The 25641-nt window shown below is 47.0% G+C and overlaps 2 protein-coding genes across 6 annotated transcripts in view; one reads left to right on the top strand and one right to left on the bottom strand.

Moving 5' to 3' along the window:
- The first annotated feature begins 6720 nt into the window (after nt 1–6720).
- TOMM34 (translocase of outer mitochondrial membrane 34) lies at nt 6721–24973 on the top strand. 2 transcript variants are annotated; one of them, XM_014859854.3, is made up of 7 exons: nt 6721–7110; nt 11470–11569; nt 12730–12882; nt 15903–16072; nt 19252–19399; nt 23731–23857; nt 24101–24973. In XM_014859854.3, exons 1-7 carry the CDS (start codon nt 6984–6986, stop codon nt 24203–24205), a joined length of 930 nt encoding a protein of 309 aa, XP_014715340.1. In that variant the 5' UTR covers nt 6721–6983; the 3' UTR covers nt 24206–24973. The 2 variants fall into 2 exon arrangements, with proteins under 2 accessions (XP_014715340.1, XP_044604048.1); XM_044748113.2 differs by lacking the exons at nt 23731–23857; nt 24101–24973 and adding an exon at nt 21908–22277 and having other exon boundaries at nt 6848–7110.
- The window catches only part of PABPC1L (poly(A) binding protein cytoplasmic 1 like), a 28510-nt gene continuing 22275 nt past the window's right edge, over nt 19407–25641 (bottom strand). For all 4 annotated transcript variants that reach the window (XR_011494655.1, XR_011494653.1, XM_070485985.1 and 1 more), the window contains one exon: nt 19407–21252. Coding sequence is in view for 1 of the 4 variants with exons in the window: in XM_070485988.1 (XP_070342089.1) it covers nt 21226–21252 (27 nt within the window). In the remaining 3 variants the exon portion in view is untranslated. The remainder of the gene's footprint in view (nt 21253–25641) is intronic.

The raw sequence follows: 25641 nt of genomic DNA, 5'->3' as shown, positions 1-25641 counted from the left end.
TTTTTCTGGGTTTCTCCCATGTATACGTGTTATTAAACGTGTGTCATTGTCTCCTGTTATTCTGTCTCCTGTCGGTTTAGTTCTGAGACCAGCCAGAGGAGCCTGGAGAGTACAGGAATGGTTTTTCCTCCCCTTCTCCATGTTCTCAGTGCTTTACTGATAGTAAATCATTAAATACTCCTCACAACGCTGTAAGGTAAGCACTCTCATTGCTCTCATTTTGTAAGGGCAGAGAGGTGATTATCACACAGCTAAAAGTATAGCTTTAGGAATTTAAATCCTGGTCTGACTGATTCTAGAGCCTGCACCATTAAACTAGACAACCATTCATGTGTACCCTCTGGCTGGGCATGAGAGTCAGAGCTCCACTGCCAGCTATGGCTGTGGTTAAATCCCCATTTGCCACCATCAGTGAATGTTAGAAAAATGGCAGATGACACCCAACTTACCTCTGGGGAAAGTTACAGGAGAAAAATGTACCCAGAGCAACCTCTCACTGTTTTTAATTGTCCTGCTTTTCCCAAAGGCCTACGACACTTAACACCTGAGCAGCCACCTTTTGGGGCCACTCAGGTATGACACCCCATATGCTAAAAATGGGATAAAAGAGCCATTCCCCTGACAGAGGAGGACAACATTTACTGAGAAGCTGCTGTGTTTAGGTGCAGTCCTAGCCTATCACTTAATTTTTAAAACAACCCTATGAAGTAAGAATTATTATCCCCAGTTTCTCAGATGAGGAAGCTGAGACTCACATATCCACAGCTAATGGGAGCAAAGGTTTTAACCCAAGACTGTCCTGATTCCACAAAATCCATGTTTTATTTGCCACTTTGCTCTATTAGAAATCTGTACCAATGGCAGTGAGAGCCCTGAGGAAGTAAAGATCAAAAAGAATTCCTACAAAGTACAGAAAGCTGTCATGGGTCCCTCCTGCAAGAAGCCTACCCTCTGTCTTCTGGAATCCCCTAGCACTTTTCCGGTACTTCTCCCAAAGCACACTCAACTTTTTACCGTATGTTCAGGCCCTGCTGCCCACTGGATGTTTTCCTCCCTGAAGGGCAGCTCTGTCTGAGCTCCCATTGTGCCTGCACACTCATCCCTGTGGTTGAGCAGGTACTCAATGAACATTTTAAAAAATAAACATCAGTTTACCAAAGAACACTGCCAAACTTCCCTCCTTTGTCCTTTCCCAGGATTTTTCCAGAAGATGGACTGACATTAGGATTGCCCTCTTTTCCCACAGAATGTCCAGTGCAGCACTGCCCCATAGGAATTCCTGCAACAGTGGAAATAGTGGAAATAATTCTATATGTGCTGTCCAGAACAGTAGCCACGAGCCGCATGTGGCTATTGAGCACTTTTTGTGTGTATGTGTGAGGAAGATTGGCCCTGAGCTAACATCTGTTGCCAATCTTCCTCTTTTCGCTTGAGGAAGATTGTTGCTGAGCTAACATCTGTGCCAATCTTCCTCTATTTTATCTGGGATGCCGCCACAGCATGGCTTGACAAGCGGTGCTAGGTTTGTGCCCTGGATCCGAACCTGCGAACCCCAGGCCACTGAAGTGGAGCTCATGAACTTAACCACCAGGCCAGCCCCTATTGAGGAATTTAAATGTGGCTAGTGTGACTGAAAAACTGAATTTTTAAATTTAATTTAATTAATTTAAATTTAAATAGGAAGCCTCAGCCAACCATAATATGCTAATAGCTTAAGAGAAGGAACCAATGAGCAGGGTTACTCATGCTTCATTCATTCAACACTTACTGAGCTCCATGAGCCAGTCCTGTGAGAGGCCCTGGGTATATAACAATATTCAAGACATATATCAGTTTTCCCTTTTTTGCAATTTACAGTGTAGAAGAGATAGTTATTAGAAAAATAATTAATTAGTGTAGCGATAAATCATGATAGAAAATGTCTGGTATTAAAAATCATAAGAGGAGAAATTAAGACTGTGGAAGGTGGGATGGGGAGTAATTTCGATCGGTGATTGGGGAAGGCCGTTCTGAGGAGATGATATTTGAGCAGAGATGTGGCTGAAGTGAGAGAATGTCACACTGATATTTAAGGCAGAAGGAACTGCAAGGACAAAGGCTTATGTTAGAAGAGCAGCAAGACGTTGGCATGTTTGGAGCAGAGTGAAGAAGGAAGAGAAAAGTAGGAGGTGAGGTCGGAGAGGTAGCCAGAACCAGGTTGAATATGGGGCCATGTAAAGATACAAAAAATTTCTAGAAATTAGGTGTGTCAGCTAACTATCACCATGTAATAAACCATCCCTAAACCCAGTGATTTAAAACAGTAATTTTCCAGGTTTTGGTTATTACAAATAAACGATTTATGATCATTTGTATACAAGTCTTTTTGTGGACATACATGCAGACATACATACATATAAAAGTACATTTCATTTCTTTTGCGTCAATATGCAGGTAAGAAATAGCTAGGTCATATGAAAGATAGATGTTTAATGTGTTAAGAGACTGTTTTCCAAGGTGGCTGTACCATTTGACTTTTCCAGCAACGGTGGTTGAGAGTTCTAGTTGCTCCACATCCTGACGTACACTCAGTGTGGTCAGTGTTTGTAATTTTAGCCATTCTAATAGGTATGTAGTGGCATCTCATTGTGGTTTTAATTTGCGTTTCCCTAATGACTAATGATGCTGCACATCTTTTTAAGTGCTTGTCATCTGTTTATTTTCTTTTTTAAAGTGTCTGTACAAGTCTTTTGCCTTTCTTCTTTGTCTTTTTTTTTTTTTTGAGGAAGATTTGCCCTGAGCTAACGTCTGCCACCAATCTTCTTCTTTTTGCTGAAGAAGACTGGCCCTGAGCTAACATCCATGCCTGCCCATCTTCCTCTATTTTATATGTGGGACGCCTACCACAGCGTGGCTTGACCAGCAGAGCTTCAGTCTGCACCCGGCATCCGAACCAGCAAACCCTGGGCTGCCGAAGCAGAACTTAACTGCTGTGCCACTGGCCCGCTGCCTTTCTTAAAATTGGATTATTTCCTTATTATTGAGTTTTTAGAGTTTTTGAATGTTCTGGATGCAAGTCCTTTATCAGATATGTGATTTACAAACATTTCCTGGGGATTGTCTTTTCATTCTCTTAACAGTCTCATTCGAAGAACAGAAGTTCTTAATTTTTTCTAAGTCCAGTCTATCCTGTTTTTTTCTTTTATGGATCATACTTTTGATGTCATACCTAAGAAATCTTGGGGAGGAGACTGACCCTGCAGGTTCACTTCCCAGGTCCCCATGTCAGCTGACCAGCCAGCAGTACTAGGAGACAGAGGGTGGGAGTAAGAGAGAAGCCAGACTCTTTTCCTGCCTTCTTTGCCTCTGATCAAGTATCTAGCAGTGACTTTGTCTTCAGCTCCTCCTAGGCAGGCCTGACTTGGTTCCAGCTTCCACTCTAGTGCCACCTCTGAACTCTGTTAATATCACCACTTCCCTTTTATGTTCAAGTCCTAGGCATCCTAGTGACTTCCTGCTATTGCTGTCCTTTGGGCTGCCTCACTGTCACTTGTGAAACTAATTCCCTGCCTTAAATTCTCATTGTTTCAGTCTTCCCTAAGCCGTCTTACTCAGATTGTGTTTTTAGGTTAGACCATCACTGACACACCTGAGTAGAAAATTATCCAGAACTGTAAATTGACAAATTATGACACTGTTTATACTTCTTTCCCCAAGACTAATTGTTTTTGGCCTTATGATTTGGAATCAGCATATAAGAGCATTGGCTGAGCCTGGCTCACTCAAATGAAATGTTATGCTTATCCTGATTCTAACACATCTTGACTTGCCAGTGTCTTTCAACCAAGGAAGGCAGAGGTATTGTTTAAAGAAACTATTGATTAACCCTGAAAAGAAGTGTTTAAACAAAAAAAATTTTTTAAGTATTTGTCCAGTAATAATGTCTGTGGATATTACCCCACTAAGGAGACTATGGCTGTAATATCTATTCCTTCCCCAGTGGAGCTGAATACATATGACATGTGGCTTTGATGAGATGGTTAGCTCTGAGGGAGATGAAAATCTTAAGAAATGTTAAAAAGCCACCTCCTGCCAAAAAGTGGGTAGAACCCAAATGTCCATCAACTGATGAATAGGTAAACAAAATGGAATATTATTTGGCGATAAAAAAGGAATGAAGTTGTGATACATGCTACAACATGGATGAACCTGGAAAACCTTATGCTGTGTGAAAGAAGTCGATCACAAAAGATCATGTATTGTATGATTCAATTTATATGAAATGTCTAAAATAGGCAAATCTATCAGAAAGTAGATTAGTGGTTGCCTAAGGCTGGCATGGGGGAATAGGTGAATTGGGTATGATGATTAAAGGGTGTGGGGTTGCATTTTGGTGTGATGACAATGTTTTAAAACATTGTAGTGATGACTACACAACTCAGAATATACTAAAAACCATCAAATTTTACACTTTAAATGGGTGAATTACATGTCATGCGAATTATATCTCAATAAAGCTGTTTTTAAAAAGTCACCTCCTCCCGGAAGTCTTCCCTATTCTCTGTCTCCCCTCAATTTCTCCCTCCCCCAAATTCCTTCAATCCTGCTTTTATCAGTCCTGGCATTTATGGGAAGCATTGTGGGGAGGGATTTCCAGTTATTAATTGCTGTGTAAGAAACCACTTTCAAAGTTTAGTGGCATAAGACAACAACAATCTTTCTTTCTCTCTCATAAATCTACAGTCTGAGCATGGCTCAGCAAGGAAGCCTCATTTCTACTCCATAGTGTCAGCAAGGGTCACTCAGCATTTAGACGGATCCCTGTCCAAAATGCCTCATTCACACTGCCGAGAAGTTGGTGCTGGCTGTTGGCTGGGAGCTCACTTGGTGCTGGGAGTAGGCGACTCTCCATTTTCTTCAGCCCCCTCACAGGATAAAGGCTGAGTGCTAAAGTCTTATTTCTGAGAGAGAGCCAAGAGAAAGCTGTAGTGCCTTTTAATAACACAGCTTTGGAAGGTGCATAAGGTCATTTCCACTGTCAAGGAGGCCCCAAAGGCCCACCCGGTTTCCAGGAGAGTAGACACACTTCATTTCTTGATGAGGGCATAGCAAGGTTCTGGAACAACTAGACGACTGGGAATATTGTTTCAGCTATCTTTGGAAAATACAACTTGCCACAGGTGTACTTGTCTGGTGTACCACTTAGAATATATTCACTTGCAAACGACTGAGACAGAAACATCTCAATGGTGGCTTAAATCACCATGGCTTTTGTCATTTATTAAGAAGAAGTCCAGAAGTGACCAGTTCTAGACTTGATTCAGTGGCTCAACCATGTCAATTTCATATTTCTCCTCCCGTCCTACTCAGCCTGGTGGCTCTTCATACTTGTGCTTATTGCCTGACGGTTGCAAAATGGCTACCACACCTTCAGCTATCATGTCCTTAACTCAATACGGTCCAAAGCAGAAAGAGCAAAAAAGGCTATTTCCAAGTCCTATACCTCTTTCTTATGAGGGGAGAAAACCTTTCCCACAAGTACCCAGCAGACATTATCTTATCTCATTGGCCAGATCAGGGTCACATGTTCACCCCTTGGCCAATCACTGGCAAAAGAGAATGAGATTATTGGGATTGCTTTAGAGAAATCCTGATTCATTTCCCGGGCCAGGAGAATCTCGGGCAAAATTTCGACCTCTGGAAGCAAAGATACAGGCTGTTAAATAGGTAACCAGCAGGGTGTGCACCTCATCTGGCTTCCCCATCACATAAGAGTTCATTCTTTCCTCTTGTGTGGGGCTTGTGCTGGGCTGAGGGGATTCAGATGGAGCAGCCACCCAACCTTCAGAAAGTTTACATTCTGATTGGGTTAAGAGTTTACACAAATCATTACAACTAAATTCCTGAGGGCAGAGACCAGGTCTTTGTCAACAAACCCTTAGATGTGCACCTTGGGTGCCAGATCCTATTAGGTCTTGGGGAGACAAAGATAAAGAAGACCTACTTCCTGCCTTTAAAGACCTCACAGTCTTTGAGAAAACTGTACACTGACAACTAGAGTGATACGCGCCAAATAAGGGATGAACCCCTGGGAGCGATAGGAGCAGAATGACATGGTGGAGGAGTGGAAGAGGAGTCAGGAAAAGCTTTCAGAGGAGATGATGTTTGAATTGATTATAGGTTGAGGTACCATTAGGCAAGAGACAAAGTGTTTGGAAAAGAATTCCAGGAGGAGGGGCGAGCATATGCAAATATCAGGAGGCGAGAGAAACAGCATAATACGGGCAGGTAGCAACAAGCAGTTAAAAAAAAAAAAGGAGTATTAAGTGGGACAGAGCGAAGTCAGATGGGGCTGAAGATAAGCTGAAGTTTCCGTCCGCGAAAGATCATCAGTCTATCAGTGCGTTCATTTATTACATCAGTATCTCCAGAGCACTAGGTGCCAGTTAGTGTCCAGCCTCAGTGCCTTCGCACTTGCTATCCGTCTGTCTGGAACAGCAATCCCTAAATCTTCTCAGGTCTCTGCTCAATATCAGTCCCTGAGAGACGCCTCCCCGATCTTCCTTATGGTAAACAGTCCCCACGTGGTCACTTCCTACTGCGTTACAGTTTTGTTTTCCTTACAGCACTCATGACACTATGAGATTATCGTCTTCATTTGTTCATGAGTTAACTAGCTGTCAGGCCCCACGAGAACGTAAGCTCCACGCGAGCAGTGACTGGCCTCTTTCCGTTTCATCCACAGCGGTCCAGCACCCAAAGGCACCCAGCGAGGCTGCAGGACCGACCCTTCCGCGCTTCGGGAACGTAAGTTCCCAACTGAGCACGCGCGCAGGGGCCGGGCTCTACGGGCCTCGGGTTCGCGCAGGCTCCGCCCCCCGCTCCGCCCCGCCCCCTCCGGGCCAGGTTAGGGGTCAGACCCGGCAACCTGCAGCCGGTGCTTCTGGCAGGACGCTGCTCCCCACGAGGGACAGAGGCGTCCCAGTTTGCCGGCCGGCCCCGGGATGGCCCCCAAACTCTCGGACTCGGTGGAGGGGCTCCGCGCCGCCGGCAACCAGAGCTTCCGCAACGGCCAGTTCGCCGAGGCCGCCGCGCTCTACAGCCGCGCGCTGCGGGCGCTGCAGGCGCAAGGTACGGCCCTGGCCCCGTCTCCCCCCGGCCCCGCTCCTGGTCCCCACCCCGGCTGCCCAGACCTCGCCCGCTCCTGCCTCCCGGGGCCTCCTAGCCCCGGCCCACTGGCCCCCGGGCCCTCCCTCGCCCATCCTGCCCCGGCCCCGCTTTGGCATCCTACTAGAAACTTCCTTGGCCCTTTCTTTCCGTCTTTAAAAGAAATTGTAACATGGTTTTCTTTCTTTCTTTTTTCACTTCATGTCATATCAGAAACGTATTTCCATATTAATAGATGCTTTATAACTTTTTTTTGGTATAACTTTTTTATTGGTGGTAAAAAACACAACATTGACTTTACCGTCTCAACTATTTTTAGGTGTAGAGTTAAGTGTATTCACTTGTGCTACAGTGCGATCTCTAGAACTTTATCATCTTGCAGCACTGAAACTCTACACTCACTAAACCCTAACATCCCCCCCACACACACGTTGGTTTCCACCTTTCTACTTTCTGTGTCGATGCTTTTGACTACAGTCTGCCATCGGTATCCGCGGGTTCGGCGTCGCTGGATTCAACCCAACTCGGAGTCAGTCAACCTCAAATGGAAAGGCCTACGATGGTTGCATCTATACTGGAGACGTACAGACTTTTTTTCTTGTCGTTATTCCCTAAGCAATACAGTGTAACAACTATTTACATAGCATTTACATTTGTTTGGTATTATAAGTAATCTAGAGATGATGTAGAGCATACGGCGGAATGCGCAGTGGGTTATATGTAAATGCTATGCCGTTTTATGTAAGAGACTTGAGCATCTGTGGATTTTGGTATCCACAAAAGTCCTGGAACCCATAACACCCAGATACTGAGGGACAGCTGTGCGTTACATACTTCAAATGAGTGAAAAGATACAGTATTTGCCTTCTGTGAGTGGCTTATTTTGCTTAGCATAATGTCCCGGAGGACATTAGAATCCATGTTGTAGCATGTGACAGGATTTCCTTTTCTGAGGTGGCGTAATAGTCTATTGTAAGGATATACTGCATTTTCTTTATCCATTCATCTGTTGACAGATGTTTGGATTGCTTCCAACTCCTGGCTATTGTGAATAAGCCTGTGATGAACATGGGTGTGCCAATATCTCCAGGATCCTGCTTGTTTTTGGAAATATACCCAGAATGGGATTACTGGATCAGATAGTAATACTGTTTTTAACTTTCCATACTGTCTTCCATAACGGCTGCACCATTTTACATTCCCACCAACAGTGAACAATGTGTCCAACTTCTCAGCATCCTCACCAACACTTGTTATTTTCTGTTCTTTTATGGTGGCCATCCCGACACCTGTGAGCTGCCTGCTTTTTAGCTGTCCTGGTGGCCCCCATCCTGAGTTATTCAGGCTTCATTCTGATCCCTGAGGATATAATTCAACCCTCCTTCTCAACCATTCAATCTTCAGTTAATATTTGTTGAGCGCCTATATGCACTGAGTATATAACAAGACAGAGAAGGTCCTTTTTCTCAAGGATTGTACATTCTTGTTCTTTGTTGGGGGTGGGGCGTGGATCTTAAGCTAGTAGATCAGTAAACAAGTCTGATAGCGATTAGGGTTGTGAAGAAGACAGATTTGGTGATGTGACAGAGTTGACTGGGGAGCTCCTTTAGAGTGGGATGTCAAGAACAACTTTGAAGAAGTGACATTTGAGGTGATGTCTGAATGATGAGAAGAAGCCAAGGGCGCAAAGTTTTGGGTGCTGAGCCTTCCAGGTGGCGGAAACTGTAGTTACAAAGGCCCCCAGCAGAAGAAGCATGGTGTGTTCTAGGAGCCAAGGCATCGTGAGCCAGGGAGAAGTAAGCCTCGAGGCCAGTCAGATGGCAGAACCTTACCGTATGGGCGTTTCACAGAGGAGGCTGTGGGAAGGCGTGTGGATTGTATTCCCTGATGGGAAGCTGCTCGAGAGTTTTAAACAGAGGAGTGGCGTATTCTTGTCAGTTCTCCCAGCCTCTAGCTGCTTTCAACCAGCCACCACCCTCTACCTGAAACCTCTCCTCCGGAGGGTCTTACCCAGCAGCCCGCATTGGCCCCCTTTTCTGTAGTTCCTGTTTCCCTTTGCCTGCCTTCGCTTTCTCAGCTAGCATTTGGCAAGTGCTTTACTGTGTGCTAGACATTATTATCCAATTTCATCTTCATACTAACCTATGGATAAGACACTTAGAGATGAGGAGTCCAGAAGAGTTAAATTGCCTACCCTGGGGTGACACAAGGAAGACACGTCAGAGGCAGGATTTGAATATGGGCCTGTCTGATTCCCACAGCCAAGTTTTTAATCATTTTGCTAGACTTCTCCCCAGATCTTCTCTAAATTCCAGTCTTTTTTGTTTGACTGTTTGCAGTTGCAAGCCACTCTTTTGCCCCCATCTGTTTTGCTAGAACACTCCCCTTTAGGTTCATCTCCTCGTCTCAGCCCCATTTGATGAAGTTGCTGAGGAGTCTTGATATTTTTGCCTTTTTCTTTCCTCCTACCCCAGCTGGCCTGGACAAGCTTGTGCGTTTGTGTGGATTTATTCTGGGTCCCTGGAAGAGCTAGCCTGGTGTCTAGGTTTAGTGGGGGACCAGTTTGGTTCTGATCCTGCTACTGATTTTCTGGGTAGTTTATGAGCAAGTCCCTTGATTTCTCCGATCAGTTTTCGTGATCTTGCAAGGAGAGCAGGGAGCAGCCTGACACGGTGAACCCTGCCCGCGCGTCTGTGAAGTGATATCTTCGTGTGATAGGTGAGCCCCTGCCATCAGAGGGATTAGGTGACTTGATCCCAGGCTGCACTGTAGGTTCTGATGCCCTTTCCACCACACCAGGGCTGTTTCTGGGCAACCGTGCTCTGGGGACTTGAGATAGATTACAAGTTTTGAGTACTTGTGCTTGGTCCTTAAGGGCAGGGGTGTATCTTACTTATCTCTGTATTTTGCTGTCTCACTCAGGGCCTGGCAAAGTAAGAAAAAAAGGTCATTATTTTCTTATGCTTGTTATTGTTGGTATTGAATGAAAGATATCATGCATCAGTATGGTAATATGATACTAAGTGAAAAAAGGCAAGTTGCAGAAGGAGAGGCAATATGATACCACATTAAAGCTTATCCTTTAAAGGAAAAGCTTTAAAGGATATAAAACGATATATTATCTTGTATGAATCCATATAAAATAAATGTAGACAAAGTGCATGAGAATGTTACATACCAGCTTCAGGATTGTGCTGACTTCGAGGGTTTGTGGAGGGAGCCAAGGGAGAAGGTTGGGGAGGGGTGGAGCTTTAGCCATATCAAAAATAGAAAAGGGTGAAAATAAATAGAATGAATGCCAAGTCTAGTGATGGATTCCGAGTATCTTTTATTCTCTTTTCTATGCGTTTCAAAATTTTCAGAAGAGAGCTTGTTTTCCATTCTTTTGTGTGTGTGTGAGGAAGATTGGCCCTGAGCTATCATCTGTGCCAATCTTCCTCTCTTTTATGTGGGATGCCGCCACAGCGTGGCTTGATGAATGGTGCTAGGTCCGCGCCTTGGATCTGAACCTCCAGATCCCAGGCCACCAAAGTGGAGCACATGAACTTAACCACTATGCCACAGGGTGGCCCTTGTTTTCCATTCTTTTAGAAATTCATTTGGAATTCTATTCCTAGGAATAGAATTACTGGATAAATACTTATTAGTTTCCAGTTGTTCGTTTATTTGTTTTAATTATGGCCCATCTAGTAGGTATGAAGTGGTTGAAAAATTATTTTTAAAAATGAAAATCACCGTGGCCACAATAAAGGTCTTGAGCTTCTGAGATTCCTGAGGGTAAGGACTTCGTTTAGGGAAATGTCTGATAATTCTCCTCCCCACTGGGTAGCTTGAGTCCTTCCCCTGATTAAGTTCTCCCCAGTCCTGTGAGACCCAGAAGACCAGGCAGAATTAGTCTTTTATGTCCCCACAACACTTGTTCAGGCCACTTATCATGTTGTTCTTTCTCCTTTTTAAAATTTGGTTTGCATGCTTTTTGTAATAAAATTAACACACACACCCAAGTGGTTACAGCATAGAATTCTTTGCTACAGAAGCCATCTATTTCATGTTATCTTTTGCCTGGTACCAAGTTCAGTGCTGGACTGAGTGAATGAGAAGACGCTTAGTTCCCTGTGACTGGCAGGAAGCTCGGTGTTCTCGCTCCCATGTAAGAGTGACAGACTTGCCAGCCCATTGGACCAACAAGCCTGATCAGGTTACAGTCACCTCTGTTTCCTTTTACCAAAGCCCAGAGAGCTCAGGGTGTGAAATGCACCCCGTGTCCCCAGGCATCTGTTTCCCAATCTGTTAATCTAGTGCTTTCTGCTTCCACCTGGGCAGCTTCTTCGAACCCTGAAGAAGAAAGCGTTCTCTACTCCAACCGAGCAGCGTGCCACTTGAAGGATGGAAACTGCACAGACTGCATCAAAGACTGCACTTCGTAAGTGGTCCGGGGGAACTCGGGGTACCTGATGGTCTTGGAAGAGGAGGCTGGGTTTTTCTGGCCTATTTCTTCTTTGGTCTGATCCCACCAGTTACATCTGTGACACATTGGGAGGTGTAGCTAAGTATCACCAGGTCACTGACAATAGGAGGCTCTGCTTGGTCCTTGTGGCCCCTGACTTGTATCTTTGGAGTCTTGGCTGTGCTGCTGAAAAAAGAGTAGGGTGGGCACTTAGGGGCAGGCCTAAGTCTGTGTGAGATTTGGGACCTGGGGATGAGGTTGAGTTGCAGACTAGTGACTGGCTTGCCCAGGTTTTTTTCTAAGGTGGATGTGTGTGTGAGAGAGAGGAAGGGAGGGAGGGAAAGAAAGAGGGGTAGAGGTTAGTAGATAGCCTTGAAGGAAGCAAGGAGAAAGGAGAAAATGGTATCTATCAATGAGCAGGTAGGGAGGACATTAAACAGTTTTTCATACTCAGTTCTTCTTCGACCCAGTCTGATTGCCTTCTTTCATCATCACTAAACTAGCACTCATGCCTCACCGTGTTCTCGTATCCTGGGACAGTGCCTTAGATTCATGCCCTGGTGATAGCTGGCAGAGGAGCAGAGGTGAGCGTGCTCACGGAGCCTGTGCTAAGTTGACTCGTACCAGGCACTGTGCTAGGTTTCCTTCTTGGAGTGCCTGTGACCACTCTGGGGGGTAAGTTTACCGTCCTTCCCAGGCTGGAACTGGGTTGTGGAGGATTGAGGTGTAAAGTGATTTGCCTGGGGTCACATGGTTAGTGGCAGAAGTGGGATTCAGACACCACTCCATCTGACCCCAAAGCCTGTTTGTTATTCCCACCAGGCCACAACTCTGTAGAATTACATAGAAGCATGAAAGCTACAGGCACTTGTTCTTGATTTGGGACATTGCAACTATGAAAACTGATGCATATGCACACAGATTTCACAGCATTAGTCATTCTCTGCCCTCTTTCTCTTCTCCACTTCAGTGTAAGTTGAAAAGTCCCTCTTCTGTGGTTTGACATTTTTAGCAGTATCTCTCCGCCAGAACTGACCTCCTATATATTGAATGCTGCTGATGACCCTGCTGGGAAGCGCTGCAGGGGTAGCCCTGGTGGCTCAGCCACCAAATGACATTTCTGCCTCCTGCTGTAGAGCACTGGACTTGGTTCCCTTTGTTGTGAAGCCCCTGCTGCGGCGGGCATCGGCCTACGAGGCTCTGGAGAAGTACCCCCTGGCCTATGTCGACTACATGACTGTGCTGCAGATTGATGGCAGTGTGACAGCGGCCTTGGAAGGCATCAACAGGTGAGCCCAGTCACTGTGGACGTCTCTCGGGAACTCCCTGTCCTCCTTAATTGGCTTGTGACTCTTGCTGTGGCCGTCCTCTCGCAGGGGATCCCTCTAGGCTAGGCTTACAAACTCCTAATGAGCATGTGGGGACGTGTGGAAGGAGAATCTGCTGTTGTATTTAGCAGGTGTTTAAGGCATCAGCATTACTGAGGTTTGGGGTTTTTTGAGCCTAGATGCTCAAATTCATTCCCACAGTAATAATTTATTGAGCTACGTTTAAGGTATTACGCAAGGGTCACTGGGGAATACCAAAAAAAAAAAAGAGAGATACAGACCCCACTGACTTCAGAGAGCTGACTAGAGCGGGGGAAGTAAGACACAAGCACAAGCAGCTGTGACATGAGGCTGTAGCGACATTATTTGTGGATATGCTTCAGTATGTTGTACTGCGACCCCTTCACAAGGCCCCTCAGATGAAATTTCTTTCTGATCTTCTGAGCAGTTGTTTGTTTTTATCTCATGGGTGGCCTCATTTTGTAACCGATCACGTTTCCCCTCTTTGCATGGTCTGCCAGAAAGCCAGACACCACACTAATAGCAAACCCTTAACAGGAGTTGATGGTATATATTTAGTGCATCATTTCTGGCTTGACTTGTTTTCTCTCAGCCTCCTTTTAGTTTCTATCATTCAACAAAATCTGCCACTTATGTGCCAGACTTTGCACTAGGGCCTGGGCTGATGACTGAGTCATACCTCTTCCTGCCCTCACAGAAGCATGGTCTCCATGGTCTCATGGAGAACACCCGACAGTAAAAGGCAAGCACACTACGATGTGATGAGTGCCGTGGTAGGAGGCAGCACAGGGGGCTGTAGGGGCAGAAAGGAGGCACCCAACCAGCTGGCGGGAGGCCAGAGAGGGCTTAACAGAGGAGGTGAGACAGAGAGATGAGTAGAGATCTGGGACTGGGAGCCAGCAAGGAGAAGGGGCAGTGTGTGTGAGGGGTGAGCAAGTGTGACGTATCAGGGGAATGGTGAGAAGTCCGTTTCACATGGTGCTGCAGGCGAGGAGCTCAGCTCAGGATGGGTGGTGACGCCCGGTCACACAGGGCCTGGCGTTCGGGGGCTTACACTTGATCCGAGCACAGTGATGCATTGTGAAAGGGTCTTTAGCAGGGAGCAGCCTGAGCAGATTTGAGAGAAAAGCTCACGGGCTGTCAGGTTGAAGGGTGACATGAAGGAGAACAGACTAGGAAGGGGGCGTGCAGTAATACAGAAGACAAGGTGGAGATAGTGGTCAGAGACTAGTGGAACCAATTCGGGACATTTAGGTAGTATTTCAACAAGCTTTGGTGATTGGGGGGTCATGAGAAGGGGAGACTAGAAGAGACATCAGTGGTTGACACGTTGAGTTGGAGGTGACCGTGGGAGATGAGACTAGAGATGTAAGGAAGGCACTTGGGTATGGAGCAAAGGAGAAAAACCCAGGCCAGACATGCAGATTTGACAGTTATCAGCATAGAGGTGGATTGAGGTTGTGGGAGAAAACAAGACCACCCCAGCAAGTGTGTAGGGGAGGAGGATGGCACTTTGAGAAATTCCAGCGTTTGAGGGCCTTACAGAAGAGCAGCAGCTGGAGTGGTGGGAGGAAACTCGGAGCACTTAGTGTAATGAGGGAAGGAGTGTTTCCAGAAGGATGAAGACGTCATTCATGTCAGCTGTTCCAATGCGCTTGCGTAGACCAAGGGTTTAGGAATGAAGTCACCGGTGATTGTCATGGAAGCAGTTCAGTGGAGTGAGAAGCCAGATGGCAGTGGGTTCAAGGAGTCTGGCTGTGAAGAGGCAGAGGAGTGTAGCTGTGGTGGCAAAGGGGGGTCCAGGAGGGTTTTATTAAGTGAGGAAAGCGTTAAATGCTGATAGTTGGGGTCAGTATAGAAAAAGGTGACGATATAGGAGGCGGAGATGCTGGCTGAGTGTGGTCCCTGGGAGAGCTAGGCAGACATGGGATCCAGAGCTTAGGTGGCGGAATTGGCCTTGTGTTGTGACAGGGAAACAGGAAGGGTTGGGTGCCCATGCAGGTAGGTTTGTATTTGGGGTACGAGGAAGTCTGGCCTGGAAAAGGAGGAGGGTTAGGGAACAGGGTTGAGGAGGGTAGGAGGTTTGAAATAGCTGGGCTGGTCCGAAAACCAGCTCTGGGGGCTTAGTCAGACCATGAATTTGTAGTGATATCAGTCTGTGTGGTTTTCATTCTAGTCGCATCAGCGCATGGTTGTAGGAGCAGAAAAAGTGTGCAGTTGGCTGTATTCACTCATTCGACACTTACTTCCCAGCCCTCGTGGGTGCCAAGTGGTGTAGTAGGTGGGAGAGACCAGTTAACAAAACGGACACGGTCACTGAGGGGCATTGTAAGCAAGTGAGCTGGGCCTAGAAGCTGGGAGTGGGGAATGGGAAGGAAGAGATTGTTCTGGGTGGAGGAGAAAGCACGTGCAAAGGCTGGACCATCAGGATCAAGAGGGAATGTGGCACACGACAAAAATGGAGAGGGGGGAGGGGACCAGAGCTCAGGCCCTGGTAGCCAAGGGAAATGGGAACCACTGAAGGAGTTTAAAAAATTTGAGAATGACATAGATTTTCATTTTTTAAAAATCTCTGAGCATTATTCAAATGTCAGGTGCTTGCATGGCCTTGTAATAGCTTAAGAAAATATAAAACACGTGATTCTTTCTTGGGGCGTGTGTGGTCCTTTGGGGCTACAGTTTAGGTACACTTAACAAGGAACAGATCACCACTCTCAAGTTAACATAGTGTGACCAAGCAAGGGCCAGGGAGGGAGTGTCATGGTGGCCGCTCCGAGAAGACGTTTATGGGGGCAGGCTCCTCTTCCTTTCCTGCTGCATGTCAGAAAGATAGAAAGGATGGTTGAGAGCAGGGGAAGAGGATAACTCTGGCTCTCATACAGCTCCTTTGGGTTTATGAGAGGACGAGCATGTTCTTGACCCTGCTGGAAACCTCCGTGTGATCCTGCCTTCCTTTCCAGGATGACCAGAGCTCTCAGGGACTCACTGGGGCCCGAGTGGCGCCTGAAGGTGCCCTCTGTCCCTTTGGTGCCTGTTTCGGCTCAGAAGAGGTGGGATTATATGCCTTCAGAAAACCACAAAGAGACAGCTAAAATCAAATCCAGAGAAACCACAACTGCAAAGAACAGAGGTAAGCTGTGACTTCCTGCCCAGAGAGTCGCAGGCTCCCTGTAGCCACTTTCTTTAGCGTAAGCCTGTAAAAATTGGCCTCGTGTCAGCTGAGTTATAAAAATCTTTTAAACAAAGTAAAAAACAAAGCAAAAAAGTCTTAGCCTCTTAGAGACTGATTCCTTACCTCTACAAAAAGGGCGCTGAGAAAACCTACCTACCCACAGCTGTAAGGATTAAGTGATAGGAGGCATGGTGAGCTCCCAGCCTGGCACACAGGTATATGTTGCTAGTTCCCTTCTCTTTCCTCTGACAGCATTTGGGGTGTAACATTTAGGGCGTTTTTGGTTGCAAGAACAGGAAATTCAATGTGGTAAAAATAATGAAGAGAATTTATTAGCTCATATAACTGAAAAGGTCAGAGTTCAGGTTCAGGCAAGGTTTGCTCCAGCAGCTCACTACATTATCAGACTCTGGCTTCATTTCTCTGTAATGGAGTGCTCTCTTTCAGCTCTCTTCTCTGGTGTGTGTCAGCTTTATCTTCTGGCAGTCTTCACTCCCAGGAGTAAGACAGCTATAGCAGTTCCTGACCTCACATCCACATACCGTGCCCCTGACCCAGAGGAAGGGAAAAAGCTTTTTTCTCTGATAGCTCCCTAGGAAAGAGAGGGTTTCTTCCCCCCAAATCCCTAGCTCACATATTTTCTCGATTTATTCTGGCCTCTTTGGTCACACGCCATTCCCTGAACTAGCCACTGTGACCAGTTGCCAAGATTCTGTGATTAGCTCAGCCCTAAGCCCTCTGCCCCACCTCCACAGCTAGAGGGTGATGCCTCCCCAGGAACACACGCACTGTGTGCGTCCCTGGAGGAGGATGAATGGAGGAGGGAGGTCACAGCCAGGCAGCCCCAAACAGGAGACTGTCCACCTCAACTGTGTGAAACCAAGAGGCCATTCTTCAGGCAGGGGCTCACTCGGAGCTCTTACGGTGCTCCAGGGGCATTGTCCCAGCCCAGCAAGCTGGGTATATGGCGGATAGGAAGTACAGAGGGGTCAGGGCTAGAGCCTTGCTGTGGGGGTTAGAGGAGGGCAGGAGTTACTCCCTGTCCTGGGAGGAAACCTTCTAGCCAGGGGTAGCATTCACTCTGGAGTGTGGGAGCCTGGTAAGTGTACCCCGCTCTGCTGGAATGAAAACGTGGGTGCTGATGAACTAGACGGCTTCCATGCACCTACCATGTATTTCATTCCTTCAGCGCCGCTGAGCCATACGTGTTCCAGGCTCTGTCCTAATCACTGTGACACAGGATGGGCATTCTTGGCCCTTGGGAAGCTCTCGGTCTAAGGAGAGACTGAGATGCACACACAGAGCATTTTGAAACACAAGAGCAAGAAGGAGTGTTTGAGAGTCCTTAGTGCTTGGGGAGTTCAAATAGGACCTGATGTAAGTGTGCGTGGGGAAGCCGGGGAAAGGCTCCTGGAGGAGGTGGCAGTGGAGGTGACAGGTTGAGGTGGACTGCACCTTGAAGGGTGAGTCTTCAGGTGGGAAGGGAATTCTGCCAGACGGTGGAGAGGGTCAGAGGAGGAAGTCCATGGGTGCTGGTGGTGAAGAGCAGGAGTAAGCGTGGCTGCAGCCTGTGGTGTGTTGCAGAGGCAAGATGAAACTGAAGATGTGTGTGCATGGCAGCCTGCTGGCTCTGCTTCTTGAGAAACTCATGCACATGAGCACAAGGAGACGTGTACGAGAATGTTCATAGCAGAGTGTTTGTAATAGCAAAACGCAACACTGGAAATAACCCAGATCTCCATACATAGGAGAGTGGATAAACCAGTTGTACTTAGCAGTGAGAATGAATGAACTAGAACCACAGGCACATGCACCAAGACAGATGCATCTCAGGAATGTAATTGTGAGGGGAAACAAGAAAACCCAACTCATAGAAGGACACCTAGGATCATTTATTCCTTTCTGTGAAGTTCACAAAGTAAACGCATGGTTTATAGAAACTATCACGTATAGTTAAACAACCAAAAACGGGGGAAGGAAGCACAGAATTGGGGATTATGGTTCCCTCCAGGGTGGACTGCTCTGGGGAGGGGCCCACAGGGCTTAAAGGTCTCAGTAAATTCTCTGTTTCTTAAGGTGAGGGATGAGTTCAAGGGCGTTAGAATAAAACTAACACCCTTTTATTCCCAAAACCTTACCCTTGTCATGAATATTCAGTATTTTATAGGTTTTTCTTTTAAATTAACAAAGCAGGTGATATGGGAGCTGGGGCTGGAATGGTTCATTAGGGCCATGCAGTGAAAAGCCTGAAGCCGGGCTGAGCAGCGTGCACTTCCCCTTGTTCTCTCTCCTTGAAGGCTGGGGCCGAGCTGTGGGTGTAAGCTGAGGGAGGCTCAGCCCAGAAGAGAGATGAGGAAGAGCAGACTCGTTTGCCCTTTTCTGAAAGCCTGGGAGCTACACCCTTTCTTTACCAGACTTTTGTTTGAATACTTAATCTGGGCCGGCCCGGTGGCACAGCGGTTAAGTTCGCACGTTCTGCTTCTCTGAGGCCCAGGGTTTGCCAGTTCGGATCCTGGGTGCAGACATGGCACCGCTTGGCACCCCATGCTGTGGTAGGCGTCCCGCATATAAAGTGGAGGAAGATGGGCACGGATGTTAGCTCAGGGCCAGTCTTCCTCAGCAAAAAGAGGAGGATTGGCAGTAGTTAGCTCAGGGCTAATCTTCCTCAAAAAAAAAAAAAACTTATTCTACTGCTTTGAGTTTATAGGGTGTTCTGCACTTTGTCGGGTATTCTCAGATTTCATCCTGACAATAGCCGCGTGTGGCATAGGTGGTACCCCCATTGTACTGGTAAGGAAGTTGAGGTCCAAGGGTTAGGTAGGTCACACAAGATTCCAGCTGCTAAGTGGCAGTGTCAAGGCAGGAAGCGGGTTGCTTTCTATCTTGTATATGTTATATGTGCACATGTAAGCATGTTTCTATCAGGAGCCCCCAATCTCTTCCGAATGGAAAACTTTGAATTTCCCAGAAGCCGTTCATGAGCGGAACCACTCATCATGGCGGGCGCTTCACAGCAGTGCGGGGCATCTCTGGGAAGAGGGTTGAGACGGCATAGAAGAGATGACGCCAAAGAGATCTTGTTGATCTCGTTTGGGCACCTGCTCCATGGTTTTTTCCTCTTCTGAATTTGTATCTAGTGCCTTCTGCTGGGGATGTGGAGAGAGCCAGAGTTCTGAAGGAAGAAGGCAATGAGCTTGTAAAGAAGGGAAACCATAAGAAAGCTATTGAGAAGTACAGTGAAAGCCTCTCGTTTAGTAACCTGGAATCTGCCACGTACAGCAACAGGTACCTCCGCTCAGCTGCTGGCCTGGGGGATTTCAGGACGGCGGACATTATGCCGCACGCTTCTCTTGGCCTGTGGTGGGCCCTTCATCCCAAGCAACTGGTCAGAATGTCACAGCTTAAAACATGCATTCATGCTACCTCACGCTGTGAGGCGTGTGTTGCCAGTGTCACCTGCTCTCTTAAAGGGGTAGAAACTGAGGGATGCCAGAGGGGAGCGTAGGCTTTGTCAGCCCCCTCCCTGGAATTTTCATTAACCACCCAGATTAGCTTATGATGTCAGTAAAAGCAGTGTGCTGCTAGGCAGACACAACCTCCACACGAGTCTCACAGCCTCTCCGCCTTCCCCTGCTCTCCCCCCACGGCCTCTCCAAGACCCTCTAGTTAGAAATTTGGGCACTGAGAGCACTAGGGCAGAACCCAGGGTGTAGGGTGACTGTTGCCTGGCATGGGAGCAACAGGAGAGGGTCCAGTCTAGCCTGAGGGGTTCGACTTGTGGGGCTGTAGAGGGTCTGTGCCCACGAGCTGCTGTCAGTGGGCAGTGATTCTGCTGACAGCGAGCCTGGGGGTGAGGCTCCTTGTCCCCTTGTTGTGTAGGAGTCACTGCTCTGTAACAGCGCTTGAAGGTGTTGGTGAGAGATGGTCTTCTCGTTTTTAAGTCGAGAAAACCGAGGCTCAGAGCAGTAAGGGCTTTGCCTCAGCTCACCAGCCAGTGAATGGTGGACGCACAATTGGAACCCTGCTCCAATGAGATCTTTCTGTTAAGTTTTACTGTCAGAAGCTTGAAACACTCAGCAAGGGACCATATCCAATCCAGACATATCTTAGGAAACATTTATTATAAATCTGTTTCTCCTTCCCTACCAACACACACACATTGCTCTTTAGTTTAGAAATCTTAGTTCTATTATGGGCTCACTTCCTTATCCAAAACTCTTGGGATAAAATGTGATTCAGATTTTAGTAAGGTAATATACTGAGTCACGTCACACTCCCGCAGGGGCTGGGGCAGCATTTCTGCAGTGAAACATCAGGTGACGCCATGTTCACGTGGGGTGGTACCAAGGAAGACTAAGGAGCCTCACGTCAGCTCAGGGCAGGTTTTGCTGCCAAATGAGTTGAAGAGAACTTTGAAAGTTTGGAATTTTGGACCTGTGGTTTTACCGGCTGATTGGACCAGGGGTGCCTCAGTCTACCAGGATGACTTGGAAGAAAGGGCTGCAGCCATTTGTCCCGTGTTTGTGCAGCAGTGTCTTCTAACTCCTCTGTCTCGGGCTCTCTGGCCTTGCTCACCTTATGCTGCTGGAGACCTCTATTAACCCATTTTCCTGGGTTACCACATTTGGGACAATGTTCTGTTCAAATACTGTTTTTCATGCAAATGTGTCTGTGCCGCACTGTTTCAATTACTGCTGCTTTGTAATATCTTGTAGGGCTGGTCTTTTCCTCTTTCTTAATCAGGGCATCCCTGCCTATTTTCCCAGGTTTGTTCTTCTAGCTAAACCTTAGGATCATTTTGACAAATTCCAAAAAAGTATCTTGTTGGGCTTTTGGTTGTGGTTACATTGAATTTATAAATTTAACTTAGAGAACTGCTAACTTGATACAAAACTGAATTTTCCTTCCATTGTGGCTGAAATGATAGCACATCCTGGACGCCGTTTTCATGCTCCACCTCGTGCAGAAGTATCAGTATGGATCAGTGCATCATCTTAGTTCAGCTCTCTCTGTGTCTTGCGTGGCTGATATCCACTCAGGTACCTGGCACCTGCAACTGCCCAGGCCCTGAAGGACTCCAGAAGCGTCTCATTAGTACTCACAGCAATTCCTCAGGCTAGGTGATGGTCCCACTTTACCTATGAGAACACAGTTCGTAAAGATGAATTAATGAGCACCAACTTAAACAGCTAATACGTGGTAGAGCTGGGATGTAAGCCAGGTCCTTGTGGCTACAAAGCTTGGGTTCCTTTTCACTCACTCATGTTATCTCCCAGACTCCTTTGTAGTGAAAACCCTTCTGACTGGCTACACAATCATTCTGTTTACCAAAAGCCAACGGTGTTTATTTTATGGGCCAAAATTGTACATTTTTAACATCTTAATCTTTAGAAGTCACATGTAGTCATTTTGAAGTCACCATACAGTACATGATGCTTATACTATGGTCGCTCTACTTCCCAGAAACTTGGCTAATTCTTTAAATTGCCAGAGCCAACGGGAGAAAACTTTAGTTTCCTTAGAATTCTTCCGTGTTCAAAGTTTAAATCAAGGACTGCTATTGTAAACCCTAGTGGCTTACAAACAGCCATTTTATTTTGCTCAGGATTTGTGAGCCAGGAATTCGGGGAGGGCAGTTCTGACCTGGGGTCATTCAGGGTCAACAAGATGGTAGCCGGGGCTGGAGACAGCTAAAGGCTTCTTCTGCATGTCTGGCAGCAGGGCTGGGGTGGCTCAGATGGCTAAGGGATGGAGCTGCTGCAGCAGGCTGGCACCTTTTCTCTCTCTCGGCAGCCTTCCTACAGCATGGTGGCCTCAGGGTAGTTGGCTTCTCACATGGCAGCTCAAGGTTCTAAGAGCAATTGTTCCAGAGACCATGGCAGAATCTACAAGGCGTCTGCGACCTAGCCTTGGAATTCGCATCCCGTCCCTTCCTCTGTACTCTGTTGGTCAGAGCAGGCACAGAGCTTGCCTAAGTTCCAGGGGAGAGAACTTGGGACCCTTCAGTGGGAAGAGTGCCAAAGAATTTGTTCCTGCCCTTAAATAAAAGGGGAAGCTTTTTCTAATTTCTGAATTCCATGCAATCTCAATGAAAATACTAGAATTTTTTTCTTTTTATTTCATGATAATGATTCCAAAGTTTGTCAGGAAGAAATGAGAATAACAGCATAAGAGAATTTAGTGTATGATAAAGTGAGGGGAAAAGAGGGATTCTCCAATGAATGGTGTTGGGTTGGCCGGATAAGAATTAAGCAAACCTGCACCCCTACCTCACTCCTTTTTTAACATAAATTCTGAGGGGATCACAGTTTCAAATGTAAAAAGTGAAACCATTACGTTCTTGGAGAAAATGTGGAAAATGTGGGAAGGTACTCATATGGGGCAGAGGGAGGACCCACAGAGGTCATTAAAGGAAAAATTGGATAAATTTGATTTCACAAGATTAAAAGGCCTTATGTAAGGATATTCGGCTTTACCCATATTTAAAGCAGCTACATTAAAACAGTGAAACACTGTTTTCTTCCATATTGGCAGAAGTTAAAGCTTGAGACCAAGGTTGGCACAGTTGCAGGAAAATAGGCTCTTTCAATAGCTGTTCTCAAGAGTGTGGCTTTTTGGAGAGCATTTTTGGCAAGAACAATAAAAATGTAAAACGCACCTATCTTTGGACCCAGCAGTCCCTCCTAATAGGCATCTAAGAGTTATGCACAAAGATATTCATGGCAGCATCATTTATTTACAAGCTGGAAACAGTGAAAAATAGCTACCGATAGGCAATCAATAAAATAAATATGGTACATCCAGCTAAGTGAATGCTCTGCACCCAGTGAAACAGTGAGGTGGGATGGATGGACCACCTAACGAGCTCCAAGGAGTCTGTTTTGTTTTTAGTTACCATCTTTGGAGAAAAGGACTAGAGTGAGGAAGATACACGCACACGCTTTTCCCCATAGATGTAGGATGTTTTATTGTATGGGTCTACATGACTGTTTTTCCAACCCTTTATTATGAAAATTTTCAAAATATAAGTTGAAAGAATTGTACATTGAATACCCGTATACCTATTATCTAAATTCATACTTAACATTTTGTTATATTTGCCTTATCACTATTTAGCCATCTATCAATCCATCTTTTATTTTCGAGGCATTTCAGAGCAAGCTGCAGATATCTTTACATCTTACCCCTAACATGTCAGGTGCATATCATTAGCGTCTAATATTCTTATGTTTGTTTTTTCTTAAGGTAGATAATTTTCTAATCTGTCAGGCGGAACGTTTCAGGAAGCCTTTATTTTGCTTCAGAGTACGGGATGGGAGAGGGAAGTAGACAGAATGATAGAACTAAACGAGGTCAGGACCTGGAGTCATTCGAACCCAGGTTGCATCCCAGGTCTGCCCCTCAGCAGTGGTGGTACCTTGGGCAAGTGCCTTCACCCCTCTGAGCCCGTGTTTTTCACCTGTAAAAAGGGGCTGGGGCTGTTGGGGGGATTGAAGATATAAAGTAACCAGCACAGAGGAAGTGATCCGCCACCGGAGAGCACTGCCAGACCAGCCCCTGGCTTGCGGGTGGCCCGAGAAGTGACTGAAACCTCCGAAATGGTCTCTCCCCATCAGAGCGCTCTGCTATTTGGTCCTGAAGCAGTACAAGGAGGCAGTGAAGGATTGCACAGAAGCCCTCAGGCTGAACGCGAAGAACGTGAAGGCGTTTTACAGACGGGCTCAAGCCCACAAGGCCCTCAAGGTAAAAAGATCCTGAGCAAAAGGCACCGGGTGGGGCACAGCCGTGTGTGCCTGTGGGGGCGCTTCCAGAGCACAGCCCGGCCGAGGCCCCTTCCGCCGCGTCTCTTCTCATCCCGGGGCTCCATGGAGCTCAGGGCAGGCCTACGGGCTGCGCTTGAAAACCCTCTGCCATCTCACAGCTGTCCCCACCCCCACAATGTCGCCTCAATCGGGCACCGTCCCACACCCTTCTCTCTCCCATTAGGACTATAAATCCAGCCTTGCAGACATCAGCAGCCTCCTGCAGATTGAGCCCAAGAACGGCCCTGCACAGAAGTTGCGGCAGGAAATTAATCAGAACTTAAACTAAAAACCCAAAAGGAAGCAGGAGACCTCTGCCTGACCTCCTCCCCCTGGGAGCCAGCATGCTCCAGAGTGAGCTCTGAAGCACCCTCCTCTGCCCCTCAGAGAGATGAGGCCTCCCGACGCTTAAGAGGCTTTGCTTGTTCAAATTAAGCTGAGTTTGTCAAAAAACCGGACACTGTTTTGCTGGAAAGGTCCCTGCTAGAGCTGAAGCCCCATTCCCCATTCTCCCAGCGTCGGACAGCTGGCAGATCACACAGGTCCTCATCAGCAAAGCCCTCGGCTCTGTCCCTGCCCCACGCATGCTCAGACCACGTGCCGCCCTTGTCTTTCCCCAGACCTGCCTCACTGTGCTTCATCTGAGCAAACTGAGCTGGGGGGGAGAAACTAGAAAACCCTGGCCCACCTACCCCCGAAGCAGCCTGTTGAGCTGGTTCTCCAGGGCTGCTGCCTCCTGCGTGGAGCTGCCTAAGTTGTTTCAAGAGCCCGGAGGTGTGGCTGCTCCTCCTGAAGGTGGGACAGCGAGGAGAGCCTTCTTGAAGGCAGTGTCCTTCCCGTCTGGGCAGGGACTTGCCTTGCAGCCCCCTCCAGGTTTCTTGGTTGTTTGTAACAAAGTTAATTTGAATGGAAGGGACTCCAATTTTGTTGAACTGCGTGTTTAAGCTATTGCATTAAACGTCTTCTACATAAATGTCTGCTGTACTTTCATTTATGCTTTTTCAGCTTTGTGCTTGGAACTGTGCAATAATAAAAGCTCCTGCTTACTGAGCATTCATCCATTCATTGAACCAATTTCATGAAATGTCTGCATGGGCCGGGCTCTGTGTGTAGTGCTGGGGAGACAGTGAATAAACAGCCACAGTCCTGCTCTCAGAGGGCTAACAGTCTGTGGACAGCAGGCAGGCAGTCAGATAACCCCCAGGGACAAGTGCAGAATGCAGCCGGCTTCAGTGTTTTAAAGGAGTTGTCACATTCTGCTTTCCCTCCCTAACCAGGGAGATCTGACCCTGTGGAGGGAAAGGGGTCCCTGAGGAAGTAAGCGTGAGTTGAGTGCTCACGTGGGGGTAGCTGGGGAAGAGGGAAAAGAATCCAGCAGACAGAACAGGGTTTGGAAAGACCCGCCTTGGGAGGCGAGCGTGAGCACGGGACCAGACAGTACCGCTCCAGTTCACAAAACGTGTGGATGAGGCTGGAGGGAACTTGCCAGAACTAACGGCTGCCTCCCCTTCCAGGGCTGTGTCCTGGCCTAATTATCTTTCCCTTGATGAAGCAGAAGTTGGACAACTCCATAAACGGGGCAGACAGAGGGTTCCCGTTGTCCCTTCACTCCCCGTCAAGTACAGTGCTGAGCAGCATTCAGCTGTTAGCACGCTGCTTCCGATCTCTCTGAGGGACAAGCGATCACAGACCTCCGAGCTGAAGTGGATTTAGAGTCCAGAGACA

This window comes from Equus asinus, chromosome 15 (genome assembly GCF_041296235.1).
Source record: "Equus asinus isolate D_3611 breed Donkey chromosome 15, EquAss-T2T_v2, whole genome shotgun sequence".
NCBI classification, from domain to species: Eukaryota; Metazoa; Chordata; class Mammalia; order Perissodactyla; family Equidae; genus Equus; species Equus asinus.
Note: the sequence above shows the minus strand (reverse complement) of the source record. Positions and strands in the feature narration are given on the sequence as shown.